The sequence below is a fragment of the Caretta caretta genome, chromosome 8 (genome assembly GCF_965140235.1).
Source record: "Caretta caretta isolate rCarCar2 chromosome 8, rCarCar1.hap1, whole genome shotgun sequence".
NCBI classification, from domain to species: Eukaryota; Metazoa; Chordata; order Testudines; family Cheloniidae; genus Caretta; species Caretta caretta.
Genome location: NC_134213.1, coordinates 103,339,348 through 103,362,448, shown reverse-complemented (window position 1 = coordinate 103,362,448; position 23,101 = coordinate 103,339,348). Strand labels below are relative to the sequence as shown.

Here is a 23,101-nt window from a genome sequence, read left to right as displayed (position 1 = left end):
ACTCCTTTATTGCCCTTTTCATTCATAGATCTCAAAGTGCTTTACAAAAGATAGGTAAGTAAAAGTCTGGATAATTCCAAGAAACACAAAATAGGCTTGACTCTGCTCTGCTACCCCTATGTAAATGCCAACGAGTTGCTCTGGATTTACACTGAGGTAACTGAAATCCAGATCCAGCCTTGTCTCTTACATTCATTTTAAATAATACATCGGGCCAGAAACCCTTACCCTGGTTAAACTCGCATCAAAATCAAAACAGGTGAGGTTCCCAATCTGCAACTTTGTAAAAGCTTATGCACATGAGTAACTAACCACATGAGTAGTTCCCCTGAGAACAACGGGATTACTCACATGCTTAAAATTGAGCATGTACCTAAGCATTTGCAGGACTGGAGCCTTAATTTTCCCTTTCTCAGACAGTCCCTCATGTGATTTGTTTGCATCGTGCACTAATTTTCCATCAGTTATACTCCAAGCCGATTATCAGCCGTGGTTTGGGAGTCTTTTTTACCATACCGCTTTTCTGACCCAGAGAGTTGCCAGGTTCACTGAAATCAGTGGGAGTCGGGTCCTCTGGATCAGGTCCATTGTTAGAATTATCCCAGTTTCTGATAACCCTACTACTACAAGTTAACCAGTGAAAATTGGAAAACACCAGTTTGTTCATGTTTCTTTAATTCGTAACAAAATGAGAACATTTAGCATTTTATCAGTTATTTTACGCATAAAATATTGGAGTGGCACTTTCCCCCCCTTTGTGCTCCTTTTTTCTTTCTTGTTTCTATGTAAAAAATACACATCTGGTATACAAGATTTAAAAAATAAAGTAAGTGCTTTGACCACACAAATCTGCCGGTGCACTTGAATACTGGCTTTAACATTTCAGTTTCATAAGCAAAAAACCAGTGCAGCACACGCTATAAATATTGATGCCATGTAATGTATAAAACCTCTACAGAGAAAGGCCGGAAGACACAAACTGAACTATACTGTGGCTCAGATCATTCAATATATAACAAACAAAAAAACCCAAGAAACCACTTCACCTCTTGCCCAAAGGCCAGTGTAACACAGCACTCGTTAGTAGGTATTACAAGCATGATATGGGGAATTTCTAACGTGTGATTTTACCAGCCCATCTGAGTTTAAATGGTAAGATCCTCCAAGGTGCAAGATCTGATTCTGATAAGGAGACCACATCCAGTAGCAGTGTCTGAGGATTTCAAAGCTGAGAGAGCTTGTCCGAAAATATTGATGGTTTTTCCCATTATGATTTCCCACCTTCACTTTGTATCACGACATGCGCTACTTGTCATGCAACGAGCGTCTCCAAAGCAAAGAACATTCCTCTGATGGAACATTCCCAGAGAGTTAGAAACAACACAGAACCCATATTTCTCTGGTGAAATATCCCCCCCGCAACATGGGGAAACCTGCTTGCTGTTAGCCTTCCAGAAGCAGTAACTGGAAGATGACTCATCATTCAGTGCCACACTGCTTTGTTCCTTTCTGTAAATCCTTTGTCCTTCATTTTTGCCCTAAGTCCTTCATAGAGCATTTCAAGGGAAGGGTTTATTTATATACACAAAGGGAGAAGAAACCATGACAATACCTGCAAAAATGACACTGGCCGGATTGGAATGCATCTGTCACCAAGGCCATCTGTACCTGATGCTCCAAGACCCATTTAGAATAGCTCAGACTGATGAAGTTATCTTCACTGAGGGACAAGAGGGGAAATATTGCTCCTTGAAAAAATGGTCCCTGTGGGGAGGCAGCAACTGGTGGGTTGATTAGTGTGGAAGAAGGGAGCTGCATGACTGTAATGACTATGTTTAAAAGTGCTGCATGGGGTTTTAACCACATGAAGTCCGTGGGAATTGCATGGCCCTGAAAATGTAGGGATGGGGATGGTGGTGCGATATTTTATTGCAACTGTAAACACATTAACGATCCTTTACCCAAAAAGGGCCACCTTCAGCGAGTTCAGTGGAGTTGCCCCCGCAGTGAATTTGGCCCTGAAACCAGAAGCTACTGGACTGTAAACTCCTAGATAAGAGCAGTGTGAAACTTCACGCAAATCTTGCCATCACCTGCAGCTGCCTGGTTGTTGGAGTTTTGATAAAGACTTGGAGCCTGAACACGAGGTGGGTCAGCCCTCAATGCTCACAGACATCACAGATTGGCCTGGGGATGCTCATCTCGCAGCATCAGACCCTTGAAATGCAGCCCTGGCTTACCAGAGATTTGTAAAGCTTTCTGGGGAAAGCAGGCCTGGTTTTGAGGGAGCTGGGGCTTACTTTAGGTGCTGCAGGAGGACTCGCAGCTTCATATGGTTTCACGTCAAAATGGAATGAAAAACTCAGCAGTTTTGAGTGAGTTTTGGGGCTCTGCTCAACCCCCAGACTCACGGATTCTGAACCCCCAAAACAGAGCCAGAACTAGTGGGGACAGTTTTTGTTCCCATGAAAAATCCTGTTTTCATCTCCATTTTCCTTTAAAAGTTTTGTTTTTTTTTTTAAAAAACAAAACAAACCAACAACCCACCCCCCAAATAGAGGCCAGAAAGGACCACTGTGATCAGCTAGTCTGACTTTCTGTATAACACAGACCAGAGAACGTCCCTGAAATAATTCCTGTTTGAACCAGAGCAGATCTTTTAGGAAGACAACCAATCTTGATTTAGAATTGCTAGTGATGTAGAACCAACTGCAACCCTTAGTAAGCCGGTCCAATGGCTAATGATGCTCACCGTTAAAAATATATGCTTTCTTTCCAGTCTGAACATGTCCAACATCAACTTCCAGCCGTTGGATCTTGTTACACCTCTGCTAGATTAAAGAGCCAACAAACTGAAAACTCTTCAATTCAAAACTGAAGATATGGGGGGATTTGGCCAAAGTGTTTCAGTTTTTGGATACTGGGGGAGGAAGTGGGGGAGAAATCAATCCCATGGAAATTTCCATTTTGAGGAACAAGCCATTGTTCGGTGCAAAACTGTTTCAACCGTCAGTTTTGACCAGCTCTAGTCAGATTGACTCCGGTTCCCACAATCCCCTTCGCCTTCCCTACTGTTACACAGTTGTATTTGTAGCCAACCTTCCGGGTTTGGAAGGAAGAGCTCTCAGTGACCCATCACCGGACAGACCAGGATGAGCGTGGGTGTAATTCATCCCTGGTGTAACTCTACTGACTTCACTGGAATGTCAAACAGAGTCCTGGAAGTTTTCATTAAGCACAAGATCCACAGCCCAACTAAAGGAATCCACGAGAACTGGGATTAGACCCCCGGCTCTGTATTCAGATAATGAGCACCTCCATTTGACCTTTGGAGATCACAGAGGAAATCAGTTCTCTTGGTGCTAGTCATTATGTACGCCCCTGCTCTGCAGCTCCCCTTTGCCTGGCTGAAGCCGGGGGGGCAGTGCAGGGCGAATGTGATTCTTGGTGCTTTTTCCCATGTGCTTCTCTACGTTTTTAGGAACGTTTCTAAAGCGAGCTAGTCAACTCCTTCCCAGTGTCTGTGTCCTGGCTGCTAGTGCACAGGTGTGCAATGGTGCAAGAGGAGCTTTCTTCACATACCTGCACACGGGGCGGCCAGAATCCTGGTATAGTAAACTCTTGGTTATCCAAAACCCTATCTGAACCCCTGCCTTATCCAAACCCCTTCCTTGTCCCCACCCTCAAAATAACTACTTGCTTAGAGGTCTATTGTCATTAAAATAGGGTCACAATCTAGTGAGCAGATGTAATCACTGGAGCATTTAGCTAGGGATTTCACCCTCCAGCCATCAGTGCCATAATTAAAGGAGAACCACATAATTTAGGACACAGCAGGTGTGTAGGGGATGGGATTGAGGGGGAATAAAGAAGCAGGTGATTAGGGCTCACGGGGATGAGAATGAAATCTGTGGGTATGTATTTAAACCACCCCTCACACACACACACACTTGTCCTATCCCGGTTCTGGCCAATGGTTTCTAAAAATAAAGTATCCACGTAACAGAGACTGGGATCATATAAACACTGTTCTCTCCACAGCAAGAGCTCGGAGTCAGATTGTCCAGCATTCTGCATTTCCATCCCATTGCAAGTGGGCTCCAGGGGAGACGGACAGACTTCTCGTCAGACATCACCTCAGTGGCAAATTCTCTCTGTCATTTCTTTCTGTGTGGAAAAAAAAGAACAGACAAAACAATGTGTTTTATCAAGGTGGAATTTCAGCCAGCTTGGCAGTTCCGCAATGACGACGCGCCATGGGGAAACTGACACCACGCTCCCATGCTGTCTCACGGGCATTTTTTCATCAGAGGATCATACTGATCCTGGTCCCTCTGGCTTGCCAATGGGACTATGTTTCAAGGAGAGAACAACTAAAGCCAGCTTGCAAAACAAACCCCATTCCGACAAGTTCGTTTGGGCTTCTCCTGGCTCCTATTTCTGATTTATTTATTCACCAAATCACCTTACTCGGTTTTGAAATAAAAGAGTTCTGAGGAGGAAAAAAATCTCAGTCTGCACAGTTCTGGTTGTTTTTGCTGCATTCTCATACCCTTCCTCCCTTTAAATAACGCCTTTCGCCTCACCTTTCTTACCTGTGGATTACAGTGCTTCTCAGCATGAGAAAGGCTGTCAGAATCTGGCCCTAAAAAGAGAACAATGACCCCTAATTTCTTGTACTCCCTGAGACTTGCACCCATGGCAGTGTACTAAGAATTTCTGATTACCACCTTAACATAGTTAGCAAAGCACTTCAGTCCCCTAACTAAGCACGGTCCTAGCTAGGGGAAGCTTAATTGCATCACTGAATCACAGCTGTAATGTTTAGGATCTTTCTAGCCTTGCAGTTGTTCATGATGTGCAGGATATGCTGAACAAATAACCAAGCCCCTGCTCCAAACAGCATAAGCCCTGATCTAAAGTCCACCAAAGTCAATGAGAATCTTTTCATGGATGTCAATGGGCTTTGGATCAAGCCCTTCGAGACCAGCTGTACCCAGTGCTGAGTCTGTCTTACAAGGGGGTCGATGCCTTCCAGACCAGCTGGAGTGGAAATGTTTAGACAGGAGCATGCAGTTCACACGGAGAGTCCCTTGGATGATACCTCAAACACTGTCTAGATCAGCAGGCACTGAAGATCCCATAACACTTTTCCATAAGAGAAGGGGTTTGACCTGCTGTCCGTATCCAACACTTTCCTTTCCCTCCACTTTGGTGTAGCTCATGGAGGGCATGATCCAACTCCAGTTGAAGTCAACAAGAGTGTTTCCATTGACTTTAATCAGAACTGGATGGGCCCTGTGCACTGGTTGGCTACTATACTCCACCTCAGAAGCAACTGGACTGCCGTGGTGCTGGAGGTTCTTTTGGGATCGTTAGAAATGTGAACTACTGTTAACCGTGGCTGCTGCTTCCAAAGCATTGTTGCATTGTGATGCATTGTTTTTGTCTAGGTCCTATACACACAGTCGTTTAATCTCAGTTATGGATGGGTGAACTTTTATAAGCAAATGGGCATTGATCTTCTAACCCTTGGAGTGTGGATGACACCTGTGAATGGAGGATTGAGGGCTGGGAGCAGATAGGACAGGGCTGTGAGCAGATAGGACAGGGCTGCTCATTCAGATTTGGTGGGAGCATTTCCAGGAGCTGGGGGGGTAGTTCTGGTCCCAACTCCCTGGGGGAAGGAAAAGGGTTTGACGGCTGGGACAGAGGACTGGACACAACTAGATACCTAAGGAGGGAATAAGCAGCTTTGTCTCATGACCAAATCCAGTCGTTAAAACGATCATAAAACACATATTTATCAAGCTAATGATTTGCCTTCTTTAAGAAGAAGCCCAAGAGCGTACCACTGCTAAGACAGAACTCTTAGCTGGGCTGCTAATTAGCTCTGCAAAATAAATTACTTGGGGGAAAAGTAAAATCAGTATGCAGAGATGCCTCTTTTAGGAAATAAATGCTGAGCATGGAGAGCTAATTACTTGCTAGAGGTCTATTCTCATTAGAATAGGGTCATTACTAAGCTAGAAGAAGAAAGGTTATTTATATGGTGGGCACACACAAAGACATTAAATTATCATTTAAGAATGGTATTTAATAATCACAGACGTGAACACATTCTCAGAATTAAGGCTCTCAATTCATCCTTAAAGGGGCCGTGTCAACGCCAAAAAAAAAAAAAAAAAAAGCCAAATTATAGAGAAAGCCTAAGATTAGTTTCAGAGTAACAGCCGAGTTAGTCTGTATTCGCAAAAAGAAAAGGAGGACTTGTGGCACCTTAGAGACTAACCAATTTATTTGAGCATAAGCTTTCGTGAGCTACAGCCCACTTCATCGGATCCGATGAAGTGAGCTGTAGCTCACGAAAGCTTATGCTCAGATAAATTGGTGAGTCTCTAAGGTGCCACAAGTCCTCCTTTTCTTTTTCCTAACATTAGTATAGCTGAAAGATTAGAGAAAAAGATACTTTATTTCTTCCATTTTACCAATAAATCCGTTTCAGTTTCCCCTGTACAGTCAGATAGGCCAACAACAAAAGAAATTGGCTATCATACAACAAGAGGGGAGGGAAAATACATTAAAAAGGAAAAAGTGTGATTGTAAAAAACACAAGGACTGAGAGAGGGACTGAGGGGCAAGTGTGGAACCCGAGGCTACTTTTTGAAACTCACTCAATTCCACAGGGACAGTGTCACTCCGTGCTGCTAAATATTACGGCAGGAAGATCAGTGTGTGATTTATGTACCATCTGTGTTGCAGTGCCTCAGTGTGGCCAACCCCTGTGGTACAAAAGTCATGAGTCAGCCCACCCCCCCGCCAAATGATGAGATTGTCTTACAAGTCATGAGATTCTTAAAAAATAATACTGGGGTTTTTATTTGCCTTTTGAGCCTTTAGAAGTCATGTTTTCAATTTTTTCTTCACAACTGTGAGGGCTAGAAACCTAAGCTTATGCCCAAATAAATGTGTTCGTCTCTAAGGTGCCACAAGTCCTCCTGTTCTTTTTGCGGATACAGACTAACACGGCTGCTACTCTGAAACCTCACATAATCACATGATTCCAGGAGCTGGGGCTTTAAGAAAAAATAAAAAGTACCATGACTAGCTAACACATGGTGGAGTGGGGAGGCAGCTGGCTAATCTAGCTATTTATAATTAAATAGCTATTTCCATGGTAGGCTGAATGGGCATCCTGCAGAGAGCTTGGAAATACACCCCCCCACACACCCCGGGGGAGTTGTTTAAAGAAATAAAAATGTTTAAAAGATCACACGTGTGCGAGAAGGTGCCATCTCCTCGCAGAAAGGGAAGACACACCAGATGGGACAGAGGGACCTAGACAAATTGGAGGATTGGGCCAAAAGAAATCTGATGAGGTTCAATAAGGATAAGTGCAGGGTCCTGCACTTAGGACGGAAGAACCCAATGCACAGCTACAGACTAGGGACCGAATGGCTAGGCAGCAGTTCTGCGGAAAAGGACCTAGGGGTGACAGTGGACGAGAAGCTGGATATGAGTCAGCAGTGTGCCCTTGTTGCCAAGAAGGCCAATGGCATTTTGGGATGTATAAGTAGGGGCATAGCGAGCAGATCGAGGGACGTGATCGTCCCCCTCTATTCGACATTGGTGAGGCCTCATCTGGAGTACTGTGTCCAGTTTTGGGCCCCACACTACAAGAAGGATGTGGATAAATTGGAAAGAGTCCAGCGAAGGGCGACAAAAATGATTAGGGGTCTGGAACACATGACTTATGAGAAGAGGCTGAGGGAACTGGGATTGTTTAGTCTGCAGAAGAGAAGAATGAGGGGGGATTTGATAGCTGCTTTCAACTACCTGAGAGGTGGTTCCAGAGAGGATGGTTCTAGACTATTCTCAGAGGTAGAAGAGGACAGGACAAGGAGTAATGGTCTCAAGTTGCAGTGGGGGAGGTTTAGGTTGGATATTAGGAAAAACTTTTTCACTAGGAGGGTGGTGAAACACTGGAATGGGTTGCCTAGGGAGGTGGTGGAATCTCCTTCCTTAGAAGTTTTTAAGGTCAGGCTTGACAAAGCCCTGGCTGGGATGGTTTCGTTGAGGATTGGTCCTGCTTTGAGCAGGGGGTTGGACTAGATGACCTCCTGAGGTCCCTTCCAACCCTGATATTCTATGATTCTATGATTCTATGCTTACCAGCTGCAAGGCAAAGAGGCTGCCAGTTGCACAAGGGTTAGGGTTTGTGCCATATTTAAAGGGCCAGCTCCAGAAAAGCATAATGAGTTGGAATTTTTCCCTAAGAGGGTAAACGCTGCAGTGTTTGTAGGGACCAGGAAGACGCTGCCTCTGCATTATGCATGCCCCCTTATATCAGGTCTCCAAATGCACACAACAGAAGTTAAGGACTCTTTGCGGGGCCAACACAGAACCTCTGGATCTAAGCATAAGAGCCTTTACAGCTTCAGCTAAACAGCCAAGGCAATTAGCTCAGAGGCAGTTGCAAACTCAAACCTCTTTACGTGGTCTAACCGCTAGGCAGGGAGAAAGAGAGCTGCACATACACACTCTTAGCACCGGCTTAGTCCCCCAAACCAGTAGCCTGACTGCCCTATATGTCCTCTCAACAACAAGCAGAATATGGTTTTTTCACAGCCTTCATATAGAAATACTGGCCCTTAGCCACAGGAGTTGTACACGGGAAAGGACAAGACAGAGGCCCCTACAGAAAGCAAGCTCTGTTCAGGCAAATGGAATGTTTTCCTTGCAGTGCATCGGTCTCTCAACGCCAGCTACATTAGCTGGGCGAGATTCTCGGTTGGTGGAAATCAGCATCACCTGCTGACTTCACGGGAGCAAAGCCGATCGCAGGTTTGTACCAGCTGAGGGTCTGGCCCAATAATTCGGCAAAATCATTTTGCCTCAGGAAAGCAAGTTTCTGGTTTTCCTCTGGTTCACAATCAGCGGGGTGTGTATGTGAGAGGAATTTGTAAAACTGCCAGAGAAAGGTTGGTCAGAGTGGTTTATTTCATTTCTCAACTGAATCTAACTTAAGATACCCTGAAAGTTTCAGGAATGAAAGGAGGATAGCGCTGAAGCAAGACATGGGGAGCAAAACAGGAGAGCTTCTCGGTGCCCCTTTAAGAGTTGCCTTGGTGATGTTGCCAAGGAGGTCATAAGAAACTAGAATCCATAAAGGCTTGAGCTGTAAAATCTAATTTCAGTCTTTTTTTCCCAGTGCTTTTTTTTTTTTTTTTTTAATGTAGCAGAAAAACTATCAGCGGAGAGGACGGAGTTGATATGCAGAAACATATCAGAAATCAGCGAGGTGATTAACATTGTCCATTTTCCACACAAACGGTGCAGGAGGAGGGGGGTGGAAAATCCCAACTTCCCATTTCAACAGAACACAGTCCTGCCATAAATACAGCCTCGGGTTTGATGCCTTGTTTTCGGTACAGAATCATAATGCATTCTGCTCATGCTGTCCCCAAGAGATACTGCCCCAAAGATCTCCCTGGAGACTGAAGACCCTGCCTGCACTGGGAAAAAGAAAAGGAGTACTTGTGGCACCTTAGAGACTAACCAATTTATTTGAGCATGAGCTTTCGTGAGCCACAGCTCACTTCATCAGATGTATACCGTGGAAACTGCAGCAGACTTTATATACACACAGAGAATATGAAACAATACCTCCTCCCACCCCACTGTCCTGCTGGTAATAGCTTATCTAAAGTGATCAACAGGTGGGCCATTTCCAGCACAAATCCAGGTTTTCTCACCCTCCACCCCCCCACACAAATTCACTCTCCTGCTGGTGCTAGCCCATCCAAAGTGACAACTCTTTACATAATCAAGTCGGGCTATTTCCTGCATAGATCCAGGTTTTCTCACATCCCCCCCACCCCCATACACACACAAACTCACTCTCCTGCTGGTAATAGCTCATCTAAACTGACCACTATCCAAGTTTAAATCCAAGTTAAACCAGAACATCTGGGGGGGGGGGTAGGAAAAAACAAGAGGAAACAGGCTACCTTGCATAATGACTTAGCCACTCCCAGTCTCTATTTAAGCCTAAATTAATAGTATCCAATTTGCAAATGAATTCCAATTCAGCAGTTTCTCGCTGGAGTCTGGATTTGAAGTTTTTTTGTTTTAAGATAGCGACCTTCATGTCTGTGATTGCGTGACCAGAGAGATTGAAGTGTTCTCCGACTGGTTTATGAATGTTATAATTCTTGACATCTGATTTGTGTCCATTTATTCTTTTACGTAGAGACTGTCCAGTTTGACCAATGTACATGGCAGAGGGGCATTGCTGGCACATGATGGCATATATCACATTGGTGGATGTGCAGGTGAACGAGCCTCTGATAGTGTGGCTGATGTTATTAGGCCCTGTGATGGTGTCCCCTGAATAGATATGTGGGCACAATTGGCAACGGGCTTTGTTGCAAGGATAAGTTCCTGGGTTAGTGGTTCTGTTGTGTGGTATGTGGTTGTTGGTGAGTATTTGCTTCAGGTTGCGGGGCTGTCTGTAGGCAAGGACTGGCCTGTCTCCCAAGACTTGTGAGAGTGTTGGGTCATCCTTTAGGATAGGTTGTAGATCCTTAATAATGCGTTGGAGGGGTTTTAGTTGGGGGCTGAAGGTGACCGCTAGTGGCGTTCTGTTGGCGTTGGGAAAGTTTGTCAGCAGGAGGACTCTGGGGCTCTGAAGGGAGAAAGGGCAACAGGGGAATTGCCCACCTTGGATTCTTGGAGTTGAAGTCAGTGGCTCTCTGACTATGCTCCGTGGACTACTAGAGATCTAAGGAGCACTCTGTGGTTGTCTGCAGCGAGCTGGATGGGTATGGGTGGCAGGAAGGTGACACTACAGAACTAGCTGGTACAGAGCAACTACGATGTGATGGCCATGGCCTCTAGCCCTCTTGTATGGGCCATGCGGAGTGTCCAGAAGGCCTGTGTAGCCCTTCAAGGATGGGGGCTCCCTTCCAAGACTGGTTTGCAGAGTACGAAGCCTCACAAGTGGTAGGCCAGATGCAAGTTACAGCTGTGGGGGGCTACGTGGGCAAAGTTAAGGCCTAGTGTAGGCCAGTGCAACCCCAGTGAAGTCAGAAGTCTCGCTTACAGAACGGCTGGATACAGTCAGTCAATGTCTTTTCACTTAGCTTCAGGAAGAAAGTATCTAGAAACCGGACCCCCTTTCTACTAGGACCCTCCCCACAACTAAATAGCCCACACCTCCTGAGCTCAAGTTACATGCATGCTTCTCTGCATCAATCTGCTCTTTGAGGGTGCTCTGGGATGGAACAGGTTTCGCAATTCTTAGATGGTGACGAGACTTTCCAGAGGTTACCCAGCAACAGAGCCAGGAATGGATTCAGACACCTAGGTTCTCCATCCATTGCTCTGCCTACAAGTCCACACTGCCCGTTATGCCTGTTGTCTCCAGTTTGCCCATGGGAGCCACGTCATGGGGGATGCCAGATATTCTTAGCCTTTAGAAACAAATCCAATTTTTTTATCATCCACAAGGGCTTTGGGGTTTTCAACTTTTGCCTCCCAGATCTCTAAATTGTTCTATCCTTCCCCCTACCCCCCACGCACATCCCCACACACTTTTAAAGCTAAGAAACAAGCTTGAGACAAGCCACTAATTTGTTACTTCTCAGCAATAAACACTCACTCCGTTTTCTTAGCAAGACCGAGAGAGGAAAATACTAAAGAACCACAATGGCAACAGACAGAAGCCAAGGAAACAACACAGGTGGGTGATGCTAGTGACCAATTTGCTCCAGGTTTTGTGCTAGTGATTTCACGGCATTGGCTGTAAACAATAAGCCTGATGGTAAGCTCGGTGTCGTATCTCAGCTCTCAACACAAGAATAATGCAAGAAAAAGAGACAGAGTGGGGTTCCAAAGAACTGGGTTTCTTATTTACAAAGACCTAGCTACAGATTTTATATATAATTGCTATGTTAGGATCTGGGGGCTTCTGCAAGAGGAGACAAGGAATCAGTTCCCAAACTGTTTAAAGGGGTACCCCCCAATTCCTATACACGACGCTCAGAAAGGATGAAATGGCAAGGGATCATTCAGCATGTTGCCAGGACTGACCTGCCCAAGTCTCAATCAATCCGACTTTCCTCATGTCTTCTTGGGCTTTCTTTTGTAAGCAGTGTCAGGATGAGCTCCACCCTGACATCTGGTGGTGAGGTGTGGCAAGTTGTGGAAAAGAACTTCAGGGGCCGATCTCATTTGCATAGGCACACCCACCACGCCTAGAATGAGACCATAGCTGCCCAAATGGTCACTTTGGCTGCTGTGGGATCCCCAGTGTCTCTGTTATTGGGGCAGGAAGAATAAATTGTTATTACCCTGACTATGGGAACTGTGCTTGGAACTGTACGTGGCCTTTTGTTATGATGGAGGGATTCACCATCAACTAAGTAGCACTCGCTAGGCAAGGGTCATGGGTTCCAAAACTGTGTGAATGGAGAGAGGCTGGGGACAAGTATTAATACTTGGTGGCATGGGCCCCTTGGTGAGGGCCTTACATGCTAATTGCACTTCCTCCTCTCTCCACTGTGGAGTATCAGAGCTAATTTTGATTTCATTAGAAGTCTAGTTATAGGCTGCTGAGCTCACTTTGGGCTGACAGTGCACCAGCACTGGGGCTCCCCTACTACAAGCTGAATTCACCTAAGAGCTGAAATCACTGAGTGTTGTGTTAAGTAGTGGGGGAGCCTGAAGATATATTGTGGAGCAGTTTGCGGGACGGCTGGTGAAGCAGTTCGACGCAGAGCAGTGTGTGGATGGCAGGAGCTGCTTGTGGGCCGTGGAGCTGAGCGAAGGAGTTCGTGGGGCGGCTGGTGGAGCGGAGCGCAGCTGAGCGAAGGAGTTTGTGGGGCGGCTGGCGGAGCGGAGCGAAGGAGTTTGTGGGGCGGCTGGCGGAGCGGAGCGCCGCTATGGGTGGTCAGCTTCAGATCATGTAAGGTGCCTCTTACCCCCCTCCCATTTCCACCCAGGTTGGGAGGTAAAGCTCCGCAGATAAACTTTCGAACTCTGGGGCTGCCCTGACCAGGGACAGAGACTTTTGGGGCATTGGACTTTTGGGACTTTGGGTGATTTGGGGTTGCTGGACTCAAGAACCAAAGGGAAAAGGGCATGCCCCAATTTGCCTGGGGTGGGTTTTTTTTGCTCATGGGTTGTGTTATGAATCCTGTTGGTGGTGTTTCCCCAACATAATGCCACATTGTTTCTCTCTGTTATTAAAAGGCTTTTGCTACACTCAGACTATGTGCTTGCGAGAGGGGAAGTATTGCCTCTTGGAGGCGCCCAGCGGGGGTGGTATATATTTGTCCCAGGTCACTGGGTGGGGGCTCGAGCCAGTTTGCATTGTGTTATTGGAATGGAACCCCTAGATATTGAACCCGGCCCTTGTTGCTGCCAACTCTGATGGGCAGAAGGGTTACACTTTAAAAAGGTTTCAGAGGAACAGCCGTGTTAGTCTGTATTCGCAAAAAGAAAAGGAGTACTTGTGGCACCTTAGAGACTAACCAATTTATTTGAGCATGAGCTTTCGTGAGCCACAGCTCACTTCATCAGTGAGCTGTGGCTCACGAAAGCTCATGCTCAAATAAATTGGTTAGTCTCTAAGGTGCCACAAGTACTCCTTTACTTTAAAAAGGAGATGTTATAGATTTTTTTTTCAAAAAGTTTGCTTAAACTTTGACTATTTGCAAAAAAACAAAAACAACCTTCCCATAACAACAGTTAAACAAAAAGGTTTTCACAAATTCTTCTGATCATACCCTTGACATACAAACCTTTCTTCCATTGGTCACCAGGATGAATCCCGCCCAGGTCAGCAGTAAGTTAAAGTCATTATCACTTGAAAAATGAAAAGGAGGACTTGTGGCACCTTAGAGACTAACAAATTTATTTGAGCATAAGCTTTTGTGAGCTACAGCTCACTTCATCGGATGCATTCAGTGGAAAATGAAGTGGGGAGATTTATATACATAGAGAACATGAAACAATGGGTGTTACCATACACACTGTAATGAGAGTGATCAGGTCAGGTGAGCTATTACCAGCAAGAGAGCTGGGGGAGGGGGGAGACTTTTTGTATGATAATCAAGGTGGGCCATTTCCAGCAGTTGACAAGAACGTGTGAGGAACAGTGGGGGGGGGGGGGAAATAAACATGGGGAAATAGTTAACGACAGACTGCTGAATTGGAATTCCCCATGTTTATCGCCCCCAACCCCCCACTGTTCCTCAGACGTTCTTGTCAACTGCTGGAAATGGCCCACCTTGATTATCATACAGAAGGTCCCCCGCCCCCGCTCTCCTGCTGGTAATAGCTCACCTTACCTGATCACTCTCCTTACAGTAAGAAGAAAAGGAGGACTTGTGGCACCTTAGAGACTAACCAATTTATTTGAGCATGAGCTTTCGTGAGCTACAGCTCACTATCCGATGAAGTGAGCTGTAGCTCACGAAAGCTCATGCTCAAATAAATTGGTTAGTCTCTAAGGTGCCACAAGTACTCCTTTTCTTTTTGCGAATACAGACAAACACGGCTGTTACTCTGAAACCTCTCCTTACAGTGTGTATGGTAAAACCCATTGTTTCATGTTCTCTGTGTATATAAATCTCCCCACTGTATTTTCCACTGCATGCATCCGATGAAGTGAGCTGTAGCTCACAAAAGCTTATGCTCTAATAAATTTGTTAGTCTCTAAGGTGCCACAAGTCCTCCTTTTCTTTTTGCGGATACAGACTAACATGGCTGCTACTCTGAAACCTGTCATTATCACTTGAGAGGCTGTTTGTTAACTTACATGAAACGAGCCTGTAAGATGCAGTCCAGTTCCCAAGTGCCCACAATACCGCAGTCATGATCTACTACCCTAGAAACTACACAATCCTTCCTACACAATGGTGGCATCTCCTCTGGTGGCATCCATGTCTCTACCAGAAAACAGCAAATGCAAATGACCGCTGACACAATTTTGCCCCACAGTTTAAGTCACTTTGGTGTCAAAATACCCAGTTAGTTGGACCAATTAAGTGGTTTGACATTAAGTTGCGTCAATTATATCTGCAATTATTTGCATCTGCAAAATTCCACTTGCAAAATTGGAGGTTTGATTAAGACCAGCCTCTCTCTGAATAGTTTACATGACTTTTCATCCATACATCAACAGCCTCTCCGTTCATTCTCTTGTCCTAAATTGCCCAATCTTCCTGTATTTGGTCCCGCGCTTTCCTCTGCCCTCTGAGCTGCATTTTCACTTCAGCTTTGTGTCACTACCTGTAATTCCATCCCTATTGTGATCGCCGCCCCCTTCCCCCTCATGCACAGTGTAACACATCTTGGTGCCAAAAGACATCCATTACACTCAGAATATCCCCACAGCAGTGCCTTGCTAATTAATAATCCAGAGCTTGGCCAATGTCATTTCCCATCCCTACGACCCGACTTCACTTGCCCCAGGAAAACAAATGTTTCTGAAGACCCACATTTCTTGAGCCGGTCTTGGGCCAAGAGATGTAACCAATTAATATTGCTTAGCACTGTGTAAGCATACAGGGATGAATCCGGCTCCTTCTCAAAACCACAGAGTTTGATGGGGCCAGATTTTGGGACTATGCCCCAGGAGGTAGAGAAGTTATTAGACTCATTTTCCCCAAGGCCAAGCAGTGAGTCAGGATTAGAAATCACAAGCTCCTTCTTCCTGAACGCCAGTGATCATTTTTCTAAAGCAGAGGTTCCTGATCTGTTGCCTGCGGGACATTTGCCAGTGGCTCATCCCAGGGTGCTGGCTCCTCCCTCTCATTTCCAGCTGCTACATCCCATAACAAGGCAGCTAAATGGTGCTCAGCACTTTCCAAATATCACTCAGCCATGGGCGGCAGGTATCGAAGGCCAGGGGAGGCTAAGCCACCCCTAACCCAGGCCGTGGCCTTGCCCACATTCCGCCCCAAGGCCCTGCCTTCCCTCCTCTGTATGATGAGTTAACAACACTTCCTCCCGCACAGTGGTGTGGTGCCGACAGGTTTATGAAGCACTCAGATGCTGCAGTGATGGGGAGCAGATTACCTTAGACTGACAGGTTTTATTTGCCTTACAGTAGCATCTACAGGTCCAGGCCCCAGTATAATACGAATGCCTAGATCTTATATAGTGCTTTTCAACCATGGATCTCGAAGTACGTCACAGTCTTTACCCCATTTATCCTCACGGAACCCCCGGGAGGTAGGGCAGTGCTGTTTTCTCCATTGTACAGAGGCACAGAGAGGCTAGGTGACTTGCCAAAGGCCACACAGGGTGGTGGAAACCCAGATTTCCCAAAACCTAAGCTTGTCCCTAATCACTGGATCATCCTTTCTCTCCTGTTGTGCTAGGCATGGTATAAACTAACATGTATTAGTTTGGGGAAGGTCTCTGGCCTGTGTTTTATAGGGGGCCAGATGAGAAAATCACAATGGTCTCTTCTGGCCTTGGGATCTACGACTATAACAGAGACAGGCCCTTGCCCAGGGACATTATAGGATTGTGAGCAGGATGGGAGGCAGAGCCCAGAGCAGGGAAGGAGGTGCCCCGGAGACAGACTCTATGACAAGTTGGTTCACACTAGGGAAAAGTTGGAGAAGCTCTGTGCTAGGCTCCCCTGCCTCTCAGAATTAGCCAAATCCTCTCTGGTGGCTGGGCTTAGTTAATGTGTCCTACAGATCACTGCAGCAATGCTTAGCCAAGGGTCCTGCTGGCCAGCAATAAGATAAGACTTGGCACTTCTCGAGTATTTGAGGCTTTCAATGCACTCTATGGAGGTAGGGAAGCATTGAAACCAATCCCTGGTCAACGGTGAATGCCACAGTTTGTCGTTATGTAGCATGCTGGGGCCATTCAAAACTTCAACAGCAGGAACAGAACTTACACCCTCCTACTCTGTCAAAGTACAGGAGTGATCTGCCATATAGGTCAGCTGAGTCATTCTGATTTCATCCACTGGAGGGTATTGGTGCGTGTGACATGCCAATTCACTGCACTACTGCAGAGAAGGCAGCTCCGGTGGTGAGGATGCTCACCTGCAACTTCAGAGCTCCAGGTTCAATTCCCTGCTCCTCCAGAGTGCCTGGGTGACTGGGCCTCAGTTCCCCTTCTGTGCAATGGGGATAACACTGCCCTGACTCACAGGAGTGCGGTGACAACAGCCACCTTAAGGACCGCCAGGCACTCAGATACTATGACAAGTGGGGGGATGAGATAAGCACTAGAACTAGATAGATCCTCCCCGCTTCCTAGCTACAGAAAGTGAACTCTGGGGAGGTTGTGTGAGTCACACAAGCGAGTGAGCAGCAGAGCCAAGAATAAAGCGCCACTTCTCCAGACTCCCAGGCTCTGTTATAGCCACTACACCATGCTTCCACCCGCTAAGAGGAACAGGTGGCTAAGGAGAGGGCAGTATAGCTCAGTGGTTTGAGCATTGGCTTGTTAAACCCAGGGTTGTGAGTTAAATCCCTGAGAGGGCCATTTAGGGATCTGGGGCAAAAATTGGGGATTGGCCCTGCTTTGAGCAGGGGGTTGGACTAGATGACCTCCTGAGGTCCCTTCCAACCCTGATATTCTATGACAGAAAGGGAGTTTGGCTGAGAGAGCAGGAGGAGAGATAGAAGCTCTCTGATGCAGCTGCTCTCTGCATATCTTACATTCCCCAATTCGCCAATGAAAAGGGCTGACTGAGTCCATGACCTGAAACACAAGGCACAAGTCAAGGCACAAATCGGCCCATTGCTTTGGAGGATTGGAGGAAGTTGTCATAGGTGTATATTCCAAATGAGCAACAACAAATATCTAGATACGAATTTCATGAAAGGGCACATGAAAAAAATCCATATCACCATGGCTAGGGGTAAGAATCTGCCCTCTGTTATACGAATCAGACCAGACGACTAATGGTCTCCTGTGTGGAGCAGGGGCATTGTAGACTAGTGGGTAGAGTGGGACCCTGAAAGTTCTGTTCCAGGCCCTGCCACTGACTTGCAGTTTAACCTCAAGCAAGTCACTTAGTCTACCTCTGCCTCAGTTTACCCCTTCTGAAAAGCAAGATAAGTTCATTCATCTTGCTAAAGTGCATTAAGTTCCTTTGCTGAAAGGGGCGATTTAGGTGCAAAATATTATTTTCTCATTCTTACAATTCACACCGGGACACAGCCAGCAAAAAAAACCCTATCAAATAAACAAAGACCCGGGACTTATTGAAAGGGTGCAAGGATGTTAGCACTGAAACTTCCACTTATTGTGTCTTAAAGGAAAGCGCATTAGGGAGGGGGAAGTGGTTTATTATAGCAACATTCTTTTCCCTCTCATCCTCTTCAGCTTCCTGGTCTTTAATAGTGTTTGGGGCCAGAGGCGGAAAAGAGCAGCTCCCAGATAAGACAAGCTTAGCACAGCTCCTGCTGTCTCAGCCAGAGGGGGGCTGTTTTTTGGGGGGGAGGGGCACTCAGCTACTACCTCCAGCCCATGGGATCCGGTTGGAGTCTTGGCTGCACTAATAAGCCATATTTTTCACGTGTATAGCAGAGAAAAGCACTTTACAAAAACTACTAGCTAGATCTTACTGAGTGATTTGGCCTTCTCCACACCATTCTGGCAAAATTCAGCCATCTCTGGGGCAGACTAGAGCGGCGGCCAGCCAGCACATGGTCAAGGGGAGGGCAGTTTTGGAGAAGGAACTCAGAGCAAATCCCCCTGCTCACAGGAGAAGTGCCCTGAGCTATTTATGGACTGCACAAAGCAGATGGGACCTTGATTTTCCATCACTTCTGAAAGTGAACGAATTGTACAGGGGTCCTGGGTGCCTTTCGCAGTCAGCGCCCTCTCGCAGCTGTGCGTGATGCCATGGCAACTGCCTCAGTTTCTCTCCCTCCACCATCAGTCGTTTGGCTCTGTGCAGGGTGGCTTCCTCTTAGGAGTCCAGCTGAGTCATCTATAGCCTCTCCCCTTGAGGGGCAGTGAACCCTAGCAAAGAAGCAATAATCGCAGCCCCCATAGACTCCAGACCCCTTGGCTCCAGATCCTTTTGCTAGTAGATGGTAGGAGACCCCAGCAAGGCCTGCTCAGTCCTCTGGGATCCAAGGGACCCTTCATTAAGCAGCAGGGACTGGCTCCTCGCAATCCCTTGGTGCTTCCTGGTCCACCGCTCCTGTAACCCTCTTCCAGACTCAGTTTCTGATTCTCTTTCTCTGGAAGTTTGACTTGCGGTCGCTCTTCTGCTGAAGGAGTCTGTGCTTAGCTGAGAGAGCTGGTCTACCTGTTAACCCCTTCGTGGTCATGGCAGCCTGGGGTCTATGCACCCCACGACCCCAGGACTTACTTTCTCCGACTCAGAAGAAGTTACCTTGCTGGGGTTTGAATCACTGAGTCAGAGTATTTGACCTAACACTTAGCCATTCCCTTAGCCCCCAGGTGGTCACCCACAGAGCAAGCCATCTGCTGAGCACGCAAGCTATCACGAATGGTTGGGTCTGTTAGACGCCAATTTAGAGATGCACCAAGAGCCAAGGAAGATGAAGTTACACCAAGGATTAATGCGGCCTGTTGCCCTTCAGATAACCACTGGCATCATCGCACCAAGCAGCTCAGTTCCTCGTGGCCTCAGTGGAACCCATCAGTCACCCCTTCTGGCAAATAAGCTATCTGCTTTGAAAACCTTTTAGCATCTTCAACCTCCCATTCCAACCATGTGACACTCACGTTTTTGAGTAGCTGGGAATCAATCCAGCAAGAACCACAATGGGACGGAATAGTTATTGAGCCGCAGCTCATCAATACCGAACAAGTTTATCATGATTAGCATCATTAGGAAGAGGAGCTAATCAGGATGAGGTGCTACTTGCCAGGGCTCCAGGCCATTAGATCAGAATTAGTTCATCTTAAACTATTGATAGGTACGTCATATGAACCTGAGTGCTCTTTGGCCAGCTGAGCTATCATAACCTGAGTCAGAATCAAAGTGATGAGGCAGGATAATTAATTAGGCACCTGGATAGGTTTCTTCCCAAACTTCCAGCAGACCCCAAAACTTCTAGATTTTCCGTAACTCCCCTGTGTCAGCCATGTGGCACTACACAGAGTGTACAGTGCTCAAAGGGAGGAGGAACCCTGATCGGGTCAGGAAATAATGTCTCTCGCAGCCGGGCAATGGGGGAGGACAGTGGAGTTAAAGGCATGGATATAGACCCTGCAATCAGATCTGCGAAGGAGGAACTCTGTGCTCATGTAAAGCCCTCTCCATTCAAATGACCCTTCATGTCATCACAATTCTCTGCAGCCACAAAATCATAGACGCGTCAGGCTGGAAGGGACTCCAAGAGGTCATCAAGTCTGGTGCCCTGCACTACGGCAGGACCAAAGAAAGCTAGACCATCCCTGACAGGTGTACTTAAAAATCTCCAGTGATGGGGATTCCACCATCTCCCTTGGAAGCCTGTTCCACAGCTTACCTCCCCTTAGAATTAGAAAGATTTTTCCTAATATCCAACCTAAATCTCTCTTGCTGCAGATTAAGCCCATTACTTCTTGTCCTACCTTCAGTGGACATAGAAAACAATTGACCTCCTTATATCGGCTCTTAACATATCTGAAGACTTTCATCAGGTCCCCCATCAGTCTTCTTTCCACAAGAAGCAACATGCCCAGGTTTTCTAACCTTTCCTCATAGATCTCAGGTTTTCTAACCCGCTGATGATTTCGGTTGCTCTCCTGTGGACTCTCTCCAAGTCGTCCACATCTTTCCTAGAGTGTGGCGCCCAGAATTGGACACAGTCCTGCAGCTGAGGTCTCACCAGTGCTGAGTAGAGCAGGACAATTACCTTCAGTGCCATACATGCAACACGCCCACTAATATACCCTAGAATCATAGAATGTCAGGGATGGAAAGGACCTCAGGAGATCATCTAGTCCAACCCCCTGCTCAAAGCAGGACCACATCAGAATGATACACATCAGCCATTTTTTGCAACTTCATCACACTGTTGATTCATATTCAATTTCTGATCCACTGTAACCCCCAGATCCTTTCTGACAATACTACTACCTAACCATTTATTCCCCATTTTGTAGCTGCACATTTGATTTTTTTCTTCATAAGTGCTTTGCACTCATCTTTCCGTCACCATGGATGGAATCCAACCAGGCGGGCTGACCTAAATTATTATTGTGATAGCACGTAAGGACCCCAGCCAGGGATCAGGGCCCTGTTAAATGAGGCATAGTACAATCAGAGACCCTGTCCCAGGAGGGCTCACAAGCTTAGAAATAGACAACAGGTGAATAAAGACATGCAAGCGTGGGCGAGGGCAAGGCAACAGTACAGAGAGGTGTGTTTGCACATATTAGGAGCCAGGGTGGTCTCAGTGGCCACGTGGTCAACAGCCCAACCGATACCACGAGGTATTTCTGGGTGCTGTGGCAGAGGCAGGGTTTAAGGAATGACTTAAAAAGAAGATCAGGTGGTGGTTTTGTGAATTTTGATGGGGAGTTCTTCCTAAGCATAAGGGAGAAAGCATGGAGGTGCTCGTGGGAAAGAGTGGAGAAGAGGGTGATCAAGGCAGATACTGCTGGCAGTACGTCAATGTGAAAATAACAGAATGGGAACGAAGGGCAGGGTTCAATGGCAAAGGGCCATTAAGATGAGGACAAGGACTTTGGTGGGGAACAGGTCTTGTGTTCTCTCTCTGCAGAGAGGTGAATTTCACCCCCACGTGAAGTAGGCAACTTCTTACCAAAGGCTCCAGCTCCCGGTGGTCAATGAGGCTGAACTCTCTGCTGAAGTAGTAAAAGTGCTTGTAGCAGGTGTTGACATGGGCCTCGGCACCCATGCTGATGATACTATCGAAGTGATGGATGTAGACATGGACGAAGACTCGGAAAAGGCGGGTGAGGATCTTGGTACACACCTGCTGGAAATTCTTGGGGAAGGGGACTCCTGCAAGGCAGAAGCAAAAGCCATTTTCAGCATTTAAGCATTTGACAATTTCCAAACAAGTAACATTTAAAAGGCTTGGTACATCATCACTGTAACAATATGGAGGATTCCACCTCACTATTTATTACACTGACGATCATCATTTTACTGTTTCCTGGCACTTCTCCCATCTGCTTGTAGTGTCCAACTGTTGTCTCTCATCTTACCATTAAGCACGTTTGTGAGTCTTTACAAGAACAGGTTTCAGAGTAGCAGCCGTGTTAGTCTGTATTCGCAAAGAGAAAAGGAGTACTTGTGGCACCTTAGAGACTAACAAATTTATCTGAGCATAAGCTCACGAGTACTCCTTTTCTCTTTACAAGAACAGGGTCTAGTTTTATGCACTGTGAGTATCTCCACTAAAGTCACTGGAAAGAGCTGCAGTGGGTTTTGGATCTGGATCACAGTTCAGAACTGTTCAAGAAACAGAATATTTTCTGGGAAGTTTTGAAATGACTGTCCATTCTCATTGAGAATTAAATGTCAAAGAAGCCAAAAATTTTGCTACGTGAAAAAAGACCAAAAAAGTGTTTTTAATTGGAAAGATCAACATGGGAAATTACCACATTTCAGACGCAAACAAAAATTTTACAAAATGTCAACGTGAAATGTTTTGGTTTAGTTTTGAAGCGGTGGCCATTCAAAATGCAGGTTTTTGTTTTGATTCTCCCAACTGGGGAAATTTCATCCAATCAACACCTTTCCGGCAGAAAATTCCAATCTTGGCAAAGCCACGTTTTCCAGTGGAAAAACTTTTCAGTTAAAATAATTCCGCCAGCTCTACCCATTGGGCATAAAGTTAAGCATGCGCTTAAGTGTTTGCAGGATCGGGGGCTTAGCCTGTAATTTCTTTAGCCCGGTGGCTGTCTTTTCACAGAAGGGGTGCACGATATCTAGCACAATGGAACCTTGAGCCCTGATCGGACCCCACAGGTGCTACAAATAATTATCAGTAACAATAACAACCATCAAAGCTCTTAATAGACATTAGCTAATGAACCCTCCCAAATTCCTGTGACACGGGCATGCATTATTAAAGCTGGTTGAATGCTTTAAAATGACAATATTTTGTTGCACGGCCACCTT

General features: G+C 46.2%; 1 protein-coding gene across 4 annotated transcripts in view; it reads right to left on the bottom strand.

The window, feature by feature from the left end:
• Positions 1–658: 658 nt before the first annotated feature.
• The window catches only part of MOB3C (MOB kinase activator 3C), a 54,365-nt gene continuing 31,922 nt past the window's right edge, over positions 659–23,101 (bottom strand). For 3 of the 4 annotated variants that reach the window (XM_075131867.1, XM_048862659.2, XM_075131868.1), the window contains 2 exons: positions 21,774–21,976; positions 659–4,167 (listed from right to left, as the gene is read on the bottom strand). In XM_075131867.1, coding sequence (XP_074987968.1) covers positions 4,138–4,167; positions 21,774–21,976 — 233 coding nt within the window. In that variant the 3' untranslated portion in view covers positions 659–4,137. The remainder of the gene's footprint in view (positions 4,168–21,773; positions 21,977–23,101) is intronic. The other variant, XM_048862661.2, reaches the window with a different exon arrangement.